The following is a 20395-nucleotide window of genomic DNA, read 5'->3' as shown; positions in this document are numbered from 1 at the left end:
GACCAGAAAAGGGGGAAGGCCTCTCAATTACACCCATCCTTCTACCTGTATGGCCCCTCCACTGGAGAGCCTCCAAGCAGCTCCAGAGCAGCAGCAACATCAGGAGGAGGAGGCCAGTCACAGGGAGGGCATGGAGCTCAGAGCTGGAAGCAGTAGCAAAGGAAATGCGTCTGAGCTGAGTCATCAGGGGTGGGGAGAGGGTGAGGTCAGCATGGGTGGGGAGTGGAGAGAGCCCAGGCATGTCTGGGGCTGCTGCTGGTGGCCTTCTCCTCTGAGGGGAAGGGGGGAAGGCAGGGTGAGGACAGCGATTCAGCTCCTGCTGCCCCCTCCTTGACCTGCTCCGGGCCTGGGGTTTGCCAGACGCAGGTAAGCTGAGGCTCTGGCTCTGCTGGCTGGTCTGTGGCATGGTCCTGCAATGTTCCTCCACCTCCTTTGTGTCCACCTCCAGCTTAGGATCTACCTGGGCGGCCAGGGAAATAGTGAGCCCCGCCAGTGGCGTGGTTCAGAGTGGGTTGGGACAGAGGCAGATGCCAGCATAGGAGTATTCAGACAGGCTTTCCCTTTGTGTGGGGCTGAAGCAGTGTGCCACTGCTTTGTGTGGAAGACAAGGAGTTTGGAGGCTTGGAAAGCCCTTTTGAGGTGCCTTCCAGAGCTGGTAAGCTCTTTCCTTAGTACTGGGAGTGGGGGGAGGGTGAGTTCAGCTGCAGCATGTGTCTGGAGGAAGGAGGGAAGCCTGGTAGGGGAGGCACATGTCCAGTCGAGGCAAGGCACCATTTTTTAAAAGTTTGTGACATCATTTTGTGCCCTGTGGCTCCTCCACCTAGCATTTTATCCCCTGGGCCCCCATCTAAAATTTTCTGGCTATGGGCCTGAACATGAGGAAAAGGTAGAGGATCTCCCATCCCTGCTGGGAGACTGGCAACCCTACTTGCAGCTCCTGAAGCTACTGTGTTGTCATTTACAATGGTCTCAGAACATCAGGAGAGAATTTTGGGAATTCATAGGGGAAAGATGTGCTTGGAAAAAATGAAAGTGGGGAAGATCTGTCTGTATGGGTTCTTTCTCCAACTGACAATAATTTCATTCATCATGGCTGCCTATTTTTGCTACAAAAACTGAAGGATGGAAGTAGGCAGAGAGTGAGTATGTATGTGTATGGAGGTTTAATATTTCCATAAAAACTCTTATTTATTTTTTGAACTCTCTTAACTAGAGTGATTCCTCACCAGCATTTGCTCTGCCCACGCACTTCTCCTTGCATTGCCACAAGCCATGGATTTCCCGCCAGTCACTTCGCAGTGCCTCTTGCTTTGGGGCTACTTCTGATTCCCATCGTGGCAACTGGAACTCCAAAAAACCAGCATCCTGTTGCTGTGACAGTAATAGGAAGTAGCCACGATGTAAGAGGCGCTGTGGAGCAAATAGTAGGGAATCCATCACTTGAGCCAGCTCAGGGAGAACAGTGGGGGCAGAGCAAATATCTTTTCTCAACCAAAGAAAAATTTCCAATCTCCTGTTTGTCCCCAGCCTCTTTGTATAGGATTTCTATCGGTTTGACTTATGTTTTATTCTACATTTCCATAACTGATAACCATATGTTTACTATTCTTTATCAATAATCCATATAAATGTGCCTTGCAGAGACCTAAATTGTTTCTACTTCTAAATATCAGCTATTATGGGCCTTCTGCTCAGCCTGTAGTTAAATAGTAGCTTTGTAAATTAAGAAAAAGATTTTTTGATCTGGCATCTGTAACACTTCATTTTTATTGCTAAAATTGACATGCAAACTATGAAATATACATTATACCATAAAAATAAATCTATTACAATAACAAAAAATACCATAAGTATTAGCCTTTAAATTAAACTGTGTTTTCATAAACTTCATAAAAATATTTGTCATGCTTTGTTGAAGTTTCATGTTTGAATCCCACTCTTAGAGGTACAGATTTAGTAACCTTGCTCATGTCTACTCCCATATATGAGAGAGTCATCTTACGCTACATTGGTGCAAGGTTGTTGTTACTAAGATTTTAGCAGAAGTGGACAAACTGGTAATCATACCTTTCCTCTCTCACTGTATAATTCCACAAAGAATACTTATCAACATTATAAGTAAATATAACGGTACAGAGATTCTTATCATTCTAGCAATATTGTAAAAAATTTTCTTCTAAATATCTCCATCACATATGGGGAAAGACTGCTTTTTGTTTTTAAAGAACACTGACAATATTTATCATCATTATTAGGATAATGTCTAAAAATGTATGTGGTGCTAAATATTACCCCAGAATTAATTTATAACAATATTGTAACTCATAAATTAATTTGTAATGATATTTTTTTAGGTTGACACAGATGATTTTAGCTGATGACACATTGAATCAGGAATATGATTCATATGTATAGTCTTCAGCCATTTACATTTCAATTCATTTCTCAAATAGATGTCAGAATTTAAAAGCAGTTATACATTTGGAAGAGTAAAAGCTATATAGCCATTACTTTTTGAAGCAATAGTTCAAATGCTGTTCAATTTAATCATAATTTCCCCCAGTTATTATTCATCATAGTTTAAATACACAGTTGAGAATACTGGAATTATTGAGTCACTATTACTTAACATTTGATTTGAGTTCTGTCCCAACACAATTCTTCATATAGTTCTCCCTTAGATTTTAGTTTATAAGATTTTACAATTTATTTACTTCATTTATACCCCTCCTTTCTGCCTCTCTCACACTGCCACCTTTTTCTCCTGAGTTTTTGACTTCAAAGAGGCTTTATTTCCCCTCATTTGCCACCTTGTTTCCATTCATTCAAATATAAGTGATACTAATACAAAGAAAGTCTGAAAAAGGAAAAATTTGGGGTTACATTAATTTAATCAGATATATTTTTTCTCAAGCCCAGGTAATTTATAAGCATGCTATTTTTCTAGATCCTGTTAACTATTAGAAACTACTGGAGCAAAATTAATTCTGTAGCATCCATTCAAATTTGATGTCAGCAATGCACCTTAAATATCTTACAGGATATAAATCATAATTTAGTAAGAAGTTGGTTTGCATGATGTCTTGAATATTTGTGTTTCAATGATGGCTTGCCATTTTTATATATACAACTGTAGTTGTATACTGCATTTGCATGTACAAATAATACAAGTAAATATATTTTAACTGCTGTAGGAATGTCTGTTTGTATTATACCAGTTTCTTTTAGTAATAGGTAGGTCTAGATATACTCTAATGTAAATGAAAACTGAAATTTACATCACTAACTAACTTTGATCAATGGTGTAAAGTGATGAAACATAAGTAAATATTTCCTCTGCATGAAGGATAATTATAAGACCCATAAAATTTAGAAATGTTGCCTTGCTAGTGCTAAGTAGACATTCCATATGGTAAAATAAAGCACACGCTCAATTCAGAAGTATAATAGAACAGAGTTGGTGATCATCATTATGTATAATAGAAGCACTAAGAACATGGGTTTCTTTGTGTTATATTTATTTTAAAACAGCAAACAAGGTGATTAGGGCAAACTAATTAATTGAATTATTGGCACAAAGCCGAAAGGCACAAAACTGTTGACTTCACAGGTGGTTCTAATATTGAGGAGGCAACATTATATCAAATGAATCAAGTAGAAGTCTGAAAAATTAGGAAGTTTTGATTTCTGATGTGCAAAGCCGATAAGCCAGAGTACTTGAGTTCTTGTCCCTTTCACACTGTTGAAGTCACCATGGATAAACTATTTTAATCCACAAAGTTGATTGGCTGTTCTCTGACTTTAATTTAATTTGCCAACAACTATAAGCAAAACACTGAACTGCTGCTTTCTAGTATGCTCCACACCTACTCTAGAAATAAAAGGAGGCCTCTTTGCTAGGGGAAAGCAAAAGTTTTTGCCTCTACCTCCCTTCCTCAGAAGATATCAGGTATGTGACACAATTGTCTAAGAGGATGCACTAAACAATACCTCTAGGTATAATAAGAATAGTCCTCCCTTCTATCAGAGGCTATGTGTGGAGTCTAGAGCAGCTTTTTGACTACTTCGTACCTAAGCTCCAAATGAAGGGGGACCCCTGAATAATTAATGAATACCCCTATAATAATGAATGAAAGCATGCTTCTGCCTTCAAAAAGAGGGTGTCTGATGCAATGTTCATTAGGAACACAGACAGCCTTCAGTGCGTGTGTGTTCACAGATGTGTATTAGGATAACACAAAGGGGCCTCATTGAGAAGCTTCTTGCTGGAGCTGATGAAGCATGGAGACAGGAGGTATGGAAAAGTACTAGAAGGAGAGCAAGGGGGTGGGGAATGTTGAATCAGATAAACTTGTGAGCTTGCCTGCTAAGCTTGTTTTGTGCTTAAAAAGACGGTCTGAGGATTGGGGGGGGGTGTTCAGTATTTTGGAGCTATGATGCTCAACTGGACCCTGCTTTTGGTACCAGAAGTAAAAAAAACCTTGCTTCATACCAGTAAGGTGTGCGGCTCCATTGTTTTCCTGCTACACAAATCCAGCTCAGAGTTCTGTATCAGTTGGTGTTCCTACATTGTCTTCAAGGGCTGGCCAATGTAACATGCCTTACAATAGTTTAGCCTCACGTTTACTGTAGTATGGATCCATATGGCCAAATCAATACCATTGGAGCAAGCCAAAGGTGAAAGACAGCAGTTTTCATGGCTTCATTAATTTGCTTCTGTAGCAATAATGGTGGGTCCAGTAAAAAACCAAGGCTTCCAAACTGATATGGCTTAGGTCAACTGAACCCTAATAGTTGTGGGAAGACAATGTTGACATTATGTGTTAAGATACTTGAGTTAAAAGCTCTTGAACAATTTGAGCATCTCCCATTGAAGTGAACTGACACAGACACTTTCACTTCTGTTCACTACACCAGGGGTGGCCAACGGTAGCTCTCCAGATGTTTTTTGCCTACAACTCCCATCAGCCCCAGCCATTGGCCATGCTGGCTGGGGCTAATGGGAGTTGTAGGCAAAAAACATCTGGAGAGCTACCGTTGGCCACTCCTGCACTACACCATATTTACAATGCAGCCTGTTCAGGAAAGGGTCCTACTGTATTGTGTCAATAATGTTCAAGTGTGTCCTAAATCTTTCACAAAATACTGCAGTAGCGTAGGAAAAATTATGTCCCTCAGAGAAGCAAACCATTTTTTAAAATGTTATAGTATAGTATAATCCACACTTAAAGTATAACCAATGAATTTTCAGTTACATTATAACTTTCCTTCTAGGTTCAGACATTGTTCAATGGTTAACGAAGAATTTATCTATAGAAGATCCAGGTAAATACTTCATTTTAATCTACTGAATACTTTATAACCTTGTGTTTTTGTGAAGATTTTATTAATGAAAATATTTATAACCTGCCTTTCTTCTTGGCGCAAGATATTTAAGCTTACTGTTGTTCCTGACATAATAGTGAAATCAATGACAACTGCTTTATAAAACAATGGAATTCTGGAGCTGGTGGTGATCACAGTGAAAAAATTGCCATTTTGATCTCAGAAATAAAAGTGAGCATAAGTCTCTAATCATATGATACATGATCTCTAAATCAATGAGCCATTCAAAGTGAGGCATTCACTTGCCAAAACTGAGTGGTGGTTGAGAAGGGTTCGATAAAGGATCTTCCTTAATAAATTGGCCTTCAAGCTTCCTTTTCTCCAGATTTGTCCAAATAAGTTATTCTTTTGGTGATTTTCCGCAAGACATTTGCTTTTTTTTTTTATCACCACAAACTGAGTCAAATATTTCAGTGAATTATCCACTACAACCTGCAGGTTTTTTTCATTGTCCATCTCAGCTCAGCATATCCATATAATTAGGTCATTTTGCCCTTATGCACCTCATTTTATTCTTATAATGAATTTCATCTGTCATCTTGTTTCCCATATATCCATTTTAGAAAGGCGCTTTTAGAGATCCTCACAACGCACTTGTGTTTATACCATCCTGAACAATTTGATATCAATCACAAATTTTGCTGCCTCATTATTCACCCCAAGTTTCATATCATTTTTGAATAAACTAAATTTATTTATTTATTTATTTATTTGAGATTTATATCCCGCCCTTCCAAGGAATGGCTCAGGGCGGCTCTTCAGTCTCAACTCATCCCTGAAATAACTTCAGTCTCAACTCATCCCTGAAACCATACTTCTTACACTATGAAAACTATCCATTTATTCCTCCCCTTGTCAAATGTTTTTTGGAAGTCCAAGTATACAATGTCTATTGAATCATTCTTATCTTCTTGATAGTTTCAAGAAACGTTAAGAGGTTTTCCCTTTACAGAAACTGTATTGGTGATGCTTTGAGCCATTCTAAATTTTCTGATTTAAATCTTTTACAATATATAAATAAAAGCCACCTTACTGTGTTTTTTTTCACAAATCACAAGACTGATATTCACACATATAAAACTTGCCTCTCAGTTTTTCACACGTGTACAACAAGGGCAAAAACTGCAAATGTGTGAATTCTGCTTAACAGTTTTATTATGGCATTAAGTTTCATGGTCAAAATGTCCCAAGACAGATGGATGAAGTGATCACTAGAGATGTAAACTTTCCAGAAATTTTGAAGCCATGGGGGGGAAATCCCCCTATTTTTAGAAAAGCCCCTCAGACATTTTGGGAAATTTCTGAAATGCTTTCATTCTTATCAACCGTATTTTCTTTTACAAAAAAAATTAAAGTAATGACACATGTAAATCCAGACAACTTGATTACTAAATTTTAAATTGCTTTTGCAAAGCAACACACAAATGAATGCCAAGCAGCGACTTCATTCAGAGATTGAAGGGGAGTCATTCAAAATGCTGCAGCACAAAACTCAGGAGTGAAGGGGGACATTCTAAATTTGAATCCTTAAATTCAAATTCCCTTAAACATGCCCCAATGAGAAAGATAAGAACAGATGGAATGTCTTCTCCAAACCAGTTGTCAGCGTGATGGGAGCTTCAAGAGCCATGCAATGTGTGTGAAAGGGCCACATGTGGCTCCCAAATCACAGTTTGGTCACCCCTGGTATATACCACAGGGCCAACAAATTAACTCTTGAAGCTTTATCAAAATAAAATTGATTGACTTCTATTGACTGGCAGATGCAAAACTGTTTAGCACTCCAGTTTCTTCAAGAAAAATTGCAGTAATACCCAATACTACAGAGAGAGAGAGCTGCAAACTGCTGCACTTTATGCTACCTTCATTCATGTATCTTAGTTTTTCCCATCTGAGAGGTAAGAAAAAATGGTTGAAAATGGAAAAGCCACATGTTGCAGTAAACAAACAAGTATGATTTGCGCCACTTGGGACCAGTGACCATAATGTTATTGATTTCACCGTTTGTATAAATAGAGAGTTGTCCAAAAAGACCGCCACAACCACGTTTAACTTTAAAAGGGGTAAATACACTGAGATGAGGAGGCATGTGAGGAGGAAACTGAAAGGAAAGGTACATACGGTCAAAACCCTTGGGGAAGCTTGGACACTATTTAAAACTATAATCCTAGAAGCTCAGATAAAATACATACCACAAGTTAGGAAAGGCACAAACTGGCATAAGAAAAGGCCTGCATGGTTAACAAACAAAGTAATGGAAGCTGTAAAAGGTAAGAAGGACTCCTTTAAGCGGTAGAAAACCAGTCCAAGTGAGATTAGTAAAAGGGAACACAGGCTGTGGCAAATCAAATGCAAGATTCTGATCAGGCAGGCAAAAAGGGACTATGAGGAGCATATTGCAAAAAACATAAAGACCAACAATAAAAATTTCTTCAAATATATTAGAAGTAGGAAACCAGCCAGGGAGGCAGTGGGGCCCTTGGATGACCATGGGGTAAAAGGATTACTGAAGGAGGATAGGGAAATGGATGAGAAGCTGAATGAATTTTTTGCCTCCGTCTTCACTGTGGAAGATGAGAACTTTTTGTCCGACCCAGAACCACTAATTTTGGAAGGGGTGTTGAAAGACCTGAGTCAGATTGAGGTGACAAAAGAGGAGGTCCTACAACTGATAGACAAATTAAAAACCAATAAGTCACCGGGTCCAGGTGGCATACATCCGAGAGTTCTGAAAGAACTCAAAGTTGAACTTGTGGATCTTCTAACAAAAATCTGTAATCTTTCATTGAAATCTGCCTCCGTTCCTGAGGTCTGGAAGGTAGCAAATGTCACCCCCATCTTTAAAAAGGGTTCCAGAGGAGATCTGGGAAATTACAGGCCAGTCAGTCTGACTTCAATACCGGGAAAGTTGGTAGAAACCATTATCAAGGACAGAATGAGTAGGCACATTGATGAACACGGGTTATCGAGGAAGACTCAGCATGGGTTCTGCAAGGGAAGATCTTGCCTCACTAACCTGTTACATTTCTTTGAGGGGGTGAACAAACATGTGAACAAAGGAGACCCGATAGATGTTGTTTACCTTGACTTCCAGAAAGCTTTTGATAAAGTTCCTCATCAAAGGCTCCTTAGAAAGCTTGAGGGTCATGGAGTAAAAGGACAGGTCCTCTTGTGGATCAAAAACTGGCTGAGTAATAGGAAGCAGAGAGTGAGTATAAATGGGCAGTCTTCGCAGTGGAGGACGGTAAGCAGTGGGGTGCCGCAGGGCTCGGTACTGGGTCCCATGCTCTTTAACTTGTTCATAAATGATTTAGAGTTGGGAGTGAGCAGTGAAGTGGCCAAGTTTGCGGATGACACTAAATTGTTCAGGGTGGTGAGAACCAGAGAGGATTGTGAGGAACTCCAAAGGGATCTGTTGAGGCTGGGTGAGTGGGCATCAACGTGGCAGATGCGGTTCAATGTGGCCAAGTGCAAAGTAATGCACATTGGGGCCAAGAATCCCAGCTACAAATACAAGTTGATGGGGTGTGAACTGGCAGAGACTGACCAAGAGAGAGATCTTGGGGTCCTGGTAGATAACTCACTGATAATGTCAAGACAATGTGCGTTTGCAGTAAAAAAGGCCAACGCCATGCTGGGAATTATTAGGGAATTGAAAACAAATAAGCCAGTATCATAATGCCCCTGTATAAATCGATTGTGTGGTCTCATTTGGTGTCCTGTGTGCAGTTCTGGTCACCGCACCTCAAAAAGGATATTATAGCATTGGAGAAAGTCCAGAAAAGGGCAACTAGAATGATTAAAGGGCTGGAGCACTTTCCCTATGAAGAAAGGTTGAAACGCTTGGGACTCTTTAGCTTGTAGAAACGTCGACTGCGGGGTGACATGATAGAGGTTTACAAGATAATGCATGGGATGGAGAAAGTAGAGAAAGAAGTACTTTTCTCCCTTTCTCACAATACAAGAACTTGTGGGCATTCGATGAAATTGCTGAGCAGACAGGTTAAAATGGATAAAAGGAAGTACTTCTTCACCCAAAGGGTGATTAACATGTGGAATTCACTGCCACAGGAGGTGGTGGCGGCCACAAGTATAGCCACCTTCAAGAGGGGTTTAGATAAAAATATGGAGCACAGGTCCATCAGTGGCTATTAGCCACAGTGTGTGTGTATATATAAAATTTTTTGCCACTGTGTGACACAGAGTGTTGGACTGGATGGGCCATTGGCCTGATCCAACATGGCTTCTCTTGTGTTCTTATGTTCTTAGAAATAGTCCCATATGGTCACAATAGGACTAGAAGCATATTTGGTACTGAGTTAGTGAAAACAAACTCTCACAGAATGTATTATCTTCATATACATTGTAGTATGTTCATTGTGTACACAATTAGTTAAATTTGAATAGGTAATATATCCTTGAAAATATTATTGTGTCTACAGCATACACACAGACATCACCATTATATAATTCTGTATATTGATTTACATAAAAACATACATTTTGAGTAAGAAAATTTTGCCTTCAAAAGCATTCTAAAGGAGAACATTGCACAAGAGGGTTTTTTCCCCTCAGTCCTTCCCCAAATTTCTAATTTTTTCAAAGAAAAAAAAGAGGGGATTCTCCTAACATTTTCTGGGTCCCCCAAAGGCTTCATATCTCTGATGATCACTTAAGTGGGTAACTTAAGTACACAGAAAATAAGGGGGGGGGGGGGGAATGTGCTTTGAACCTTAAATTAGACCCAAAGATTGAGTGATACAAGGATTAGCTGTGAGTACGACACATTACTAGTATATTTACCTGAAAGCAAAACCTTAAATGTAAGACAATCCCCCTTTAATAATAATAATAGGCTCAGGCTCAGGACGGCTAACAAGGTTATACACACACAAAAAATTCAACCACTGTATGCAATTTAATGCTTCCAAGTAATCAGGGTGTTCTTTTTTCACCCTGGAAGTCATGGAAGAAAATTGGTTTACCCATTCTACAAGCACCAAACTTCTGTTGAGCCTTCTCCTCAATGAACTGCAGGGCTCTGAAGTCCCTCTCTCCCCTCCCCACAGCCTTTCTTTTTTTATTCTTAGTTTCATCTAAATGGCCACTAATAGATTTGGCTTGAAAATGAAAGCACTATGCATAATCATTACTATTTCTAATCATCTCTATTTACCCAAACAAATACTGAAAATATATTCCCATGTTTAAATAGGTGGACCAACACCTAGTATTCTTCTTTTTATTGAAAGGTGGAACAAGCTATGAAAACAACCAAAAACAATCTCAAAATTTATATCTATAGACTTTTTTTGGCTTTGAGGTTTTACACCACTTTTGGAATTGGGGATTGCAACAACCCCAGGGAAGCCAATCTTTGGAACCTAAATTGTTCAGTACATAGTAGGAGCAGGTAAAAGCCCTGTGTTTGTTTTCTGTCAAAGCTTCCCTCATGCCCGTAGCCACATCGAAAATCTCACGGCTTTTTTTTTAATAAAGACCAATAGGAACTGATTTGCACATTGGGCCACACCCCCTGACATCACCATTGTTTCACACAGGGTTTTTTGTAGAAAAAGTCCTGCAGGAACTCATTTGCATATTAGGCTACACCTCCTGATGGAGGAGCCAGTTGGAACTGCATTCCTGTGCATTCCTGCTAAAAAAAAAGCCCTGGAAAACCTCAAATTGAACCATACTGCAGTTTGGAAATGGGGTCATTCTATCCCCCAGTAGGATAAGCCTGGACATGTTTGAAGGCATCCCCTGAACCTCACATTTGCCAGACTTTAAGGAGCTGTGAAGCTGGAACTCTAGATGACCCCTAGCAACCTGTTTTCTGAGCAAATTGCTTCCCCTTGTCCTTCAAATTTTGCAAGCCTCAGAGCAGGGGTGGCTAGACTTGCTTAATATAAGAGCCACATAGAATAAACAGCAGATGTTTGAGAGCTGCAAGACATGAATGTCAGATGTTTGAGAGCCTCTGCACTGTGGTTTCCCTGGTTTGTAACTCATTATTTATTGTATGGCAGAGTTACACGTAGGAAGTATATAAAAATATAAAATATGTGATGTAGTTGATACAACAGATATGCAGACAGATTGGGCAATCCCCCTAAATACTAATATCTACATTTTCAGTCCACTTCATTGCAGCTGAGGAGAGTTCAGAGGCCCGTCACATCTCCTGGAAAGCACAATGCCCATATTCCTGTGACTGATGGAAAATAGTTTGGCAGGCTGCACCATAATTACATTCGGTCCTGGAATTCTGCCCTATTTAAACAACAGGTCTGCACAACTGCCAAAGCCTGTTCGTATTCTGTTAGCCATCTTCCATACTTTATGTGGCAAGTCAAATCCTGAGGGCCTGCAATCACAAAATTTTGTTCTACGGAATGAATGGTTGCAAACATGGATTCAATTGGTTCCATAGCAGCACTGTTTGATTTTGTTATGTAAATCAGTACTTAAAGGCTGTCTAGTAACAGCTGGCTAAAGAATGGTGCAGTTGTAAGTAAGAAAAACTCACTGCTGTTCACCAGTGGGAAATCAGTGACTGTTCAAGATCTGAAAAAGTTCTAGTAGTTTTCTACTAGAGCTGAGTTTTCTCCTCAAATGAGTTTGTTTTCACAGTAAAGGAACCATAATCAAGACAGTGCTTTGCATTTGTGCTGTATCACTATAACTAGATCTTTGTGGAGTAATCTGAAGCAGGTATCTTTAGAAATCCCATTTTATTCATTGGGGCTTATCTCCAGTTTTCTGTTACCCTTGAGCTTTTTAAAATTAGACATAATACTAATTAATTAATTAGAATTAGGATTGCCAGCCTCCAGGTGGAACCTGGAGATCTCCTGCTTTTACAACTGATCTCCAGTTGCCAGAGATCAGCTCCCCTGGAGAAAATGGCTGCTTTGAGGGGTGGGCTCTATGGCATTGTACCATGCTGAGGCCCCTCCCCTCCCCAAACCCCACCATCTCCTGGATCCACCTCAAAAGTCTCCAGGTATTTTCCAACACAGACCTGGCAACCCTGCATAGCATGCATTTTAATCGGAATTACAACTGCTGTTCACCCCCAATGTAAAACTTCGTTTCATGTCTGTAGCAATATCTACAAGTTGACAATTCTCTTAATGCATCCAATGAAATATTTGTGTATTCATTCATTCATTCATTCATATTTATATCATATTTATATGCCTATCCCGCCCTCAGGACGGCTAACAACAGTTAAAAACAACATAGAAGTTAAAAGACAAAATATACAATAAAATCATTTCATACAATTTACAATCCCTAAAAATTCTAACCATGAATGCTGGAACTATAATGTATGGGTTTTTTTAATGGGACACAATATGACTTTTTGGTTTTGCCACAACAGTCAAACATGGCTACCCCTCTAGACGCTGTCTTTACTAATTGCTCAGTTTGTGCAAAGATCTTACTAGGACTTAGCACAGAAATCTGTTTTCATCATGGGCTGAAATCTGGAAAAAAATACTTCTGAGCATGCACAGAATGTCCTTCCCTCAGTATGCCCAGGAAGGAAGTGGGGAGGAGGCAAGGGTGGCACCCGCTTTTTCAGCGGGTTGCTCGCAGCTGCTGCTGTGGCTTTCCCCATCGATCAGCTGATCGGCAGGGGGGTCGGCCTTTAAAGAGGCCAGGATGCGCTTCACTGCCCCCTCCCGGACCTTAAACTTGCAAAAACAGAGGGAGGAGAAGGCACCGTGGGGGGCGGGGGAACAAGGCTGCGCAGCCCAGTTGCTAACAGGCCATGGACCAGTACCAGTCTGTGGCCTGGGGGTTAGGGACCCCTGACTTAAGGCATCTAGTATTCCACATTTATAATGTCTAATACAGATCACAATGTATATAAAGTGCATGTGTGTGGAGGGGGAGAAATCACACTTTCACTACTTTTGAAAGATTGTTGGGAAATATTAACCTGACACAGACAGGTATTTTTTTTATCAATTAACTCTCCAGCTATGATAGAATGAGGCTGGAAAAGACAGACAAACACAGAAGAATTAGATGGTGAGGGTGGGGAATGGAGGCATACCAGGTTGGTTGATGAGCTTAGCGACATCTCATGATAGGCAAATGTTTGTTTCAGCTTTGTGGTTTAAAGATTCTGAAACCTTAGAGAGCTTTCTTTTAAAAATCACTGCTAAAAAAGGTGGCAAACAGCCCCAACAAGGAAGTCAGACTATTTCTTTCCACTGGCTAAAATACATCACTGAATTAAAAGTAAAATGAATGTCTTGGATGAATGCAGGATAATTCTAACTTCACTGGGCCCTCAAGCTGACATGGGCCCTGGGAATTTTGTACCACAGTCTCCCCACTTTGGTCGATGGTCCTGGTTTCACTAACCCATTCCCAACCTTCAATTTCCTCCTGACTGGTTTTCTACTCCAGATCAGCTGCTTTTCTTTCCACCAGTGGAAATGTATAGGTAGCTTAGCTGCATCTTTTCTGCTTCCAATCTTTTTTTAAAATATATTTTTGTTGTTGTTGTGTGTGTTTGCACCTGGAAGTCATGTTGACCTCTGGTGACTGACCTCTACTGGGGGTCTGGAGGATATTCAGAGAGGTAGCTGTCCTCTTGACTGGATATTTCAAGGACAGTCTCCCATCCAAATACTAACCACAGTCAACCCTGCTTAGCTTTCAAGGTCTGATGAGATCAGGCTTGCCTGGGCTATCCAGTTCAGGGCTCTGCTTCCAAACTTGACCACTGAAATTCCTGCAGTTTTTGATTGCTCAAAACAAACTTGACTGGAAACAGTGACATGACCTATTGTGTAATATCTAGCTTTGCCCTTAGAACCAGTAATAGCTCCTCTTTCCTGTCATTTTGCATAAGTACAGATATAAATCATACCCATTTTTCAAGTAAAAAATATCACAAGAATGATTTGCAGAAGTAACACAAGAACTACTGTGTAAATTTCTTAATGTCACCATGCAGTTGAGCATACTTCCAGGTTCTGTCAGACCACAGAAAATGGGAATCTTACTGTAGCAAATGGACGAAACTCCCTCCTTCCCAATCAAGGGGCTTTCCAAACAACAGAGGCACAGAAGAGTTGATTTGCAGATTCCTTTTATTGTTTTTTTCACATTGAATGTGGGAAGGAGAAACAAACCCTTCACCCCCTTCTCTGTTCTCCTTCAAAATTCTTCCCCATAGTCACAACAGCTTATACCTTTCTGTAAACAAAGGCCAACTCACAGATTGGCTATATTGGTCTTCGCCTTTGGCATTCTGATTACATTCATTGGTCCAATAAATCCCATCTCCCAATTTAGAAGCAAGAGATGAATAGATATCACCTGGGGCCGCTAATCTGGACCCCCATGCCCCACTTCCCCATACTTCATATCTGCGGTTTCTCCCCCTTCCTGTTCAACTCCAGTGTAGGCTGTCTGGCCCAATTCCAGGATGAGTAAGCACAGAGCTTCTGCTGTAGCAGGGGGATTTGACCTTCTCCAAGAGATAGGCTCCCGGGGACTCCCAGAGGTGGAAGATAGCTTACTTTCCACCGAAAGATGTTTACAGAACAAAATGAAGATAAGTCTCTGCTAAAGAAGAGACTTCCTCCCATATCTTACTATGTTTAGCAAAGATTCTAACAGTAGCCCATTGTTCTTTGTTAGAACTTTGGAACCAAAATAATAGAAAAGGCCCTATAAGGCAAGCTCAGCAAATATAATATTTTGAACACGTATATAATAACTTGTTAAGGCAGGTTAGTGCAAATGATCAAAATTAGTGCAATTCTATTTAGCACTCTGTCCATGCTCTAATGCAAATCTGAACCAACATTACCCAGCACTGAGCACTGCCCCGGTTTCTGGATGGAATATCCTTCTTAACAACCCACAGAGCTGCTTCCAATGACAAACGGGTCTTCAGCTGGTGATTCACTGGTGATTAGAACATTCCTGGGCCATTGCTGAGGAGGTAGCTAGTAGAAAACTGCTGTGGTTGTGTAAGCCAAATTGCCCTCAAAAGAGGTTTGGGGAATTAGTTTGGTGGGCAACTAGGCTCTAGCGAGATCTGTATCTATGTATACAGAAGATGTATCCTTTGGAAGTTACCCAGTAACAAGGAGATGTTGTCTAATAATCAGTGGTATTTATTACAAAATAAAGGCAAGCATACTAGGGAATAAAATCATTCAACATACATACAGGCCTAGGAAAACAGCATGAAATGCACAGGGGTAACACGAGGATGGACAAACAGGGCAATACAATTACCTTTCGTTGTCTTCAAGAAAGGCTCCAATGGTGATGAAAAAGGGGATGTGGGAATGGACCCTCAACTGATCAGGTATTGGGGGTGCATCTAAACATCAGGGTAGGGGTACTGTCAGATGCACACCTGGGGGATGTTGGGTTAGAGGTTTTAAGGACTACCTTGAGCCCTTAGGGAGTGGGAGGTCCAAGGACCTGTGACACGGGGTCAGGTGAGTCATGATGCTGTGACATGTGGTACATGACCTCAGAAAAGGGGAGGCTCCAGTGTGACAGTTGGGCATGGCATGGGTTGAAGGGATTAAAACAAACTGCACAAATTTATTTAAAATGACAATAGAGGACCAAATTGATATCTAATGTGACACCCGATTTACACAATAGTGATGGCTCTGGATTAAGACTGGTCTTCCTCTTCTTCGTGTTCTGGCTGGCATCGTCTTTTGTGGACCGTTCCATTTGACAAAGGCTTGGGCAGTCTGGCAGGATACATGCCTAAGATAAGCATAATGGCCTTATGCAGATGTCTGAAGCAACAGCTGGATACGCTTCTCCCTCATGGTGTCTGGAAGTGCATGAAGATGGTCGCTGGTGGTATTAGCTTTGGCAATGGCTTCCATTGAAAAGGGCTGAAAACCACTTGACTGGACAGCTCATGGCAGCGCGACGACATCCACTGCAATGGCTGGGATTGTGCACACACAGAGAGGCTGGGAGGTTGGTCTTCTCTGGCTAGCACCCATTCAGAGATAGGGCTGCTATAAAGATGAGGCCCATAGCATACACATAAGTCTGTTTAAAAATGGCAGGCCAAAACCCAAGTTTTAGTGCAAATGTGTGCAAGTTGAAACTCCAGGCACTATGGCAACCAAGCCAGTGATCACGATATCTGTATATAAATTAATAATTAGGGGGTTCTCATTCACAGTTGGTAGTGCTTGTAGATCCAGTCATGGTGTTAATAAACATCAAAAATTAATAGCCAAAGTGCATACTATAGTTGAGAATATTTTCTGATGTCGCATGTTATTGAGGGAGAGAAGTTTTTTTTTGCAAGCATTTATCATATTTTCCATCCCTTTCATCACCCTAGCTTCCATTGCTTCCAACTGATCTTGCATCTTCACACACACACACACACACATACATATTGTGGCTAATAGCCACTGATGGACCTCTGCTCCATATTTTTATCCAATCCCCTCTTAAAGCTGGCTATGCTTGTAGCCACCGCCACCTCCTGTGGCAGTGAATTCCACATGTTAATCACACTTTGGGTGAAGAAGTACTTCCTTTTATCCGTTTTAACCATTAATTGAATGCCCACGAGTTCTTGTATTGTGAGAAAGGGAGAAAAGTACTTCTTTCTCTACTTTCTCCATCCCATGCATAATCTTGTAATCTTATGTGTGAGTGAGTGAGAGTGAGAGGTGTGGAGCAGAAAGAGATTATTGGAGATTACTGTGGTATATCTCAATAGCGCTGGAAGTGATGGTACTATGAAATTGACACCATTTTACTGGTCCTGCTTTTAACAGCTGTCTGACACCAAAATTAAACTCCTCCTGTAGATATTACAAAGGATGAAAGTAGTTCACTGGCTAAGTATCTGCACAACAATTTTCTTTTAAGGCATGGGAAACACAGCCAGTAAAAAGCTGCAAGATGCTCATAAATACCCTTTTTGGGATAACTGCAGAAAAGCTTGTATGAACTTCATATAACTTGAAATTAACTCATTAATTGCAGTACAATTCTCTGCTACCTTTCACAGCAATTTCTGAGTGTTTCAACCAAAGAAAAGTATGAAAAATAGCTGTCAAAAGATCTTCTTGAAACCAAGCAAGCTTGGTTGTAGCTTGAGGCAGGGTTCCAGTAGTAGCAGCAGAAGGAAGGGCCTAATAAATGTGTCAGCATATTTTGAGGTAGAGCAGCTGCCGGGGCCCAGTGTGGGTGGTACACAGTGCTGGCATTCATGATGGCAATGGCAACAGCACTCCCAACTGCATACACTGGCCAGTGCTATTGAGGAAGGGATGTGTAGGTGGTGCAAGCAATTGAACATGGGCATTAGAAGTGCTTGCAAGCTGGAGAAGACAGCTGGCAGACCTCCAGATTGCATCAGCTACGATGATGTAAGGGGGAAGAGTATAATGACTCAGCACTAAGCTGATTGGATAATGAACTGTGCTGAACTGTATAAATGTAATGTAGCCCAGTGCTACTTGTGGTGGATGGATGGTGGTTGTATATACAGAGCACTTTGTTAGTCTTTGTAAATATCTGTAAATAAATAGTGTATATAGTTTGCCTAACAGCAGCTGTGTGCAGACTTTATTCCTTCGAGTCTCAAGAGACCACACACTAAATGCCAACAGGGTTAAGGTCCAGCACACTTCCGCTGCGCCTACGTACCCTGAGTGGTGGTGGTTCATTGGAAAGAGATGAAGGAAAGCTCCAGGAGTGAGGGAGAAGGCTGCTCGGAGGAGGAGACCAGCGAGGCTGATAACCAGGTGCGGAGCAGAATGGCTCAGGCTACAGCTACATTGCTGGAGTAGAAGCTAACTCCCGTTAACTACAATGTGTGGGCGGTGAGGATGGAACACTATCTGAAACGAGAAGGGCTATGGGAATGCATATCCGATCCTCCCAATGCACCCACACCTGCAGAGACCGTCCAGGACCAGAAAGCCCTTGCCACCATAATCCTCAGTGTTGCAGACGACCAGTTGGTGCACGTGTCAGGAAAGACGCAGGCAAAGGAAGCCTGGGAAGGTCTGAAGGCCGTGTACGTGCAACAGACTGCTGGCTCCCTAATTGCTGAGACAAGGAAGCTATATCATAAAAGAATGCTGCCAGAGGAGTCAGTGAGAGACCACCTCAATGCCTTGTCGGTGTGTTTCCAAGAGCTGGAGCAGAGAGGAAAGGTGATTCCTGATGAGGATAAAGTGTACATAATCTTAAGCTCTCTCCATGAGTGGTTTGCAATGCTGCTCATGTCTGATAAAATCACATTGAGTTATGTGACCGGGAAGCTCTTGGCCGAGGACCAGCAGCAGAAGGAATGTAGAGAGCAAGCTGCCCACGCTAGTCTCAGCCAGAGGCCGGGGAAAGTGAAAGAACCAGATGAGAGAGGAGTTACGTCCAGCTGGAAGCAGCCGGAGGAGCGAGCTCTACGAGTAAGAAAATGTTTTTCCTGCGGGTCTGAGAAACATCTGAGAAGAAACTGCCCTGAGGTGCAAAGAGGCAAGAAGAAATCATCTCAGAGACAGCAGGCTATGCTGGTGAGGACAGACTTGCACTTGCAGCATGCTCTGTGGATTGTGGACTCGGGAGCTACACAGATGTTTTGCTGTGAGAAGAAACTACTCCAAGACATTGTGCCAGCAAGTCTAAAATCTGTCAGTCTTGCAGATGGCAGGATGGCTGAGGTACTGTGCATGGGGAGTGTATATTTCCCAGAGCTAGAACACAAGTTTGAAAATGTGCTGTGTGTTCCAAGCTTAGAGACTAGCCTGCTGAGTGTGTCAGCCTTGGCCAAAGCAAGTTTTTCTGTGTCTTTTGATGATAAGCAATGTAAAATCTTTAAAAGACATAAATTGTTAGTCAGAGGTAATTTAAAGGAGAATGTCTATGTGCTAGAACAAAATATAGTAAAAGCAAAGTTGGTGTTAAATAAGAAGCCACATCACAGGTGTATCCACCTGTTGCATAGTCGTCTGGGGCATGCGAGTTTCGCTATCCTAACATGGGAGAAGGTTATGCCCTGTGATACATATTTGGATTGTATAAGTCTAAAGCCTATCCTGTATAGCAAAAAAGAGTAACAGGCTCTCTGAGAGGCCATTGCAATTAATACACGCAGATGTTATTGGCCCCTACCCCCCTAGCATGTCTAAAAATAGGTTTGCCTTAATACTGGTCGATGATAAAAGTCGTTTTGAATGGGTATATGCTATGAAAAATAAATCTGAGGTGTTTACCACATTTAAATACTGGGCAAACAGAGTGCAAAAGCAACTGAATTGAGAAATTGGTGCTTTGCAAACCGACATGGGGGGGGGGGGATTTACAGGACATCAGCTCAAGTCCTGGCTGAGTGAACAGGGGATTGAGTATAGAATTGCAAATGTGTCAGCACCAGCTGAAAATGGGGTGGCTGAACAAAAAGGGGGCATACTTCAAACTATGCTCCATGCTATGCTCAAGGATAGTGACCTAAAAATCACATACTGGTGTGAGGCACTAAAAACCTCATGCTTTGTTGTAAACAGACTGTGGACACAGGCCATAAATGAGATACCGTATAAAGTGTTATATGGCAAAAATCCAAGTCTAGAGTTCTTGAGAATTTTTGGCACAAAAGCCTGGGTCAACATACTGGTGAATAAAAGGATAAAGGGTGGAGCCAGAGCTAAGAAATTATTATTTCTGGGCTACCAGAATGGTATGAAATCTTATAGGTTTGCAGACGAGCATAACATGCTAAGCTTTAGTGGGTCTGCATCGTTTTGTGAGGATCAAAATTGGCAAAGGGTTCATGCGAATGAAATGCCTTCCACTGCAGTGTTACATCTCTCTCAGCAGGTTGAGGAGGGGAGTGTAACTATAAAGCAAGAAGCATCCTCACCAAGAGCAAGACAGAGGTCACAGTCCTCTGAGAGTTCAGAGAGTGCAAAACAGGAAATAAGAGTGTCTAGCAGAGTCAATAAAGGCGTGCCTCCAGAGAGGTACG

The 20395-nt window shown here is 41.3% G+C and overlaps 1 protein-coding gene across 9 annotated transcripts in view; it reads left to right on the top strand.

The window, feature by feature from the left end:
• RGS7 (regulator of G protein signaling 7) overlaps positions 1-20395 on the top strand; it is a 376996-nt gene that overhangs the window by 222948 nt on the left and 133653 nt on the right. For all 9 annotated transcript variants that reach the window (XM_060243399.1, XM_060243417.1, XM_060243443.1 and 6 more), the window contains exon 4: positions 5275-5325. In XM_060243399.1, the coding sequence (XP_060099382.1) occupies positions 5275-5325 (51 nt within the window). The remainder of the gene's footprint in view (positions 1-5274; positions 5326-20395) is intronic.

The sequence above is a fragment of the Heteronotia binoei genome, chromosome 1, assembly GCF_032191835.1.
Source record: "Heteronotia binoei isolate CCM8104 ecotype False Entrance Well chromosome 1, APGP_CSIRO_Hbin_v1, whole genome shotgun sequence".
In the NCBI taxonomy this organism is placed as follows: Eukaryota; Metazoa; Chordata; class Lepidosauria; order Squamata; family Gekkonidae; genus Heteronotia; species Heteronotia binoei.
This window is presented reverse-complemented; position numbering and strand designations above follow the sequence as displayed.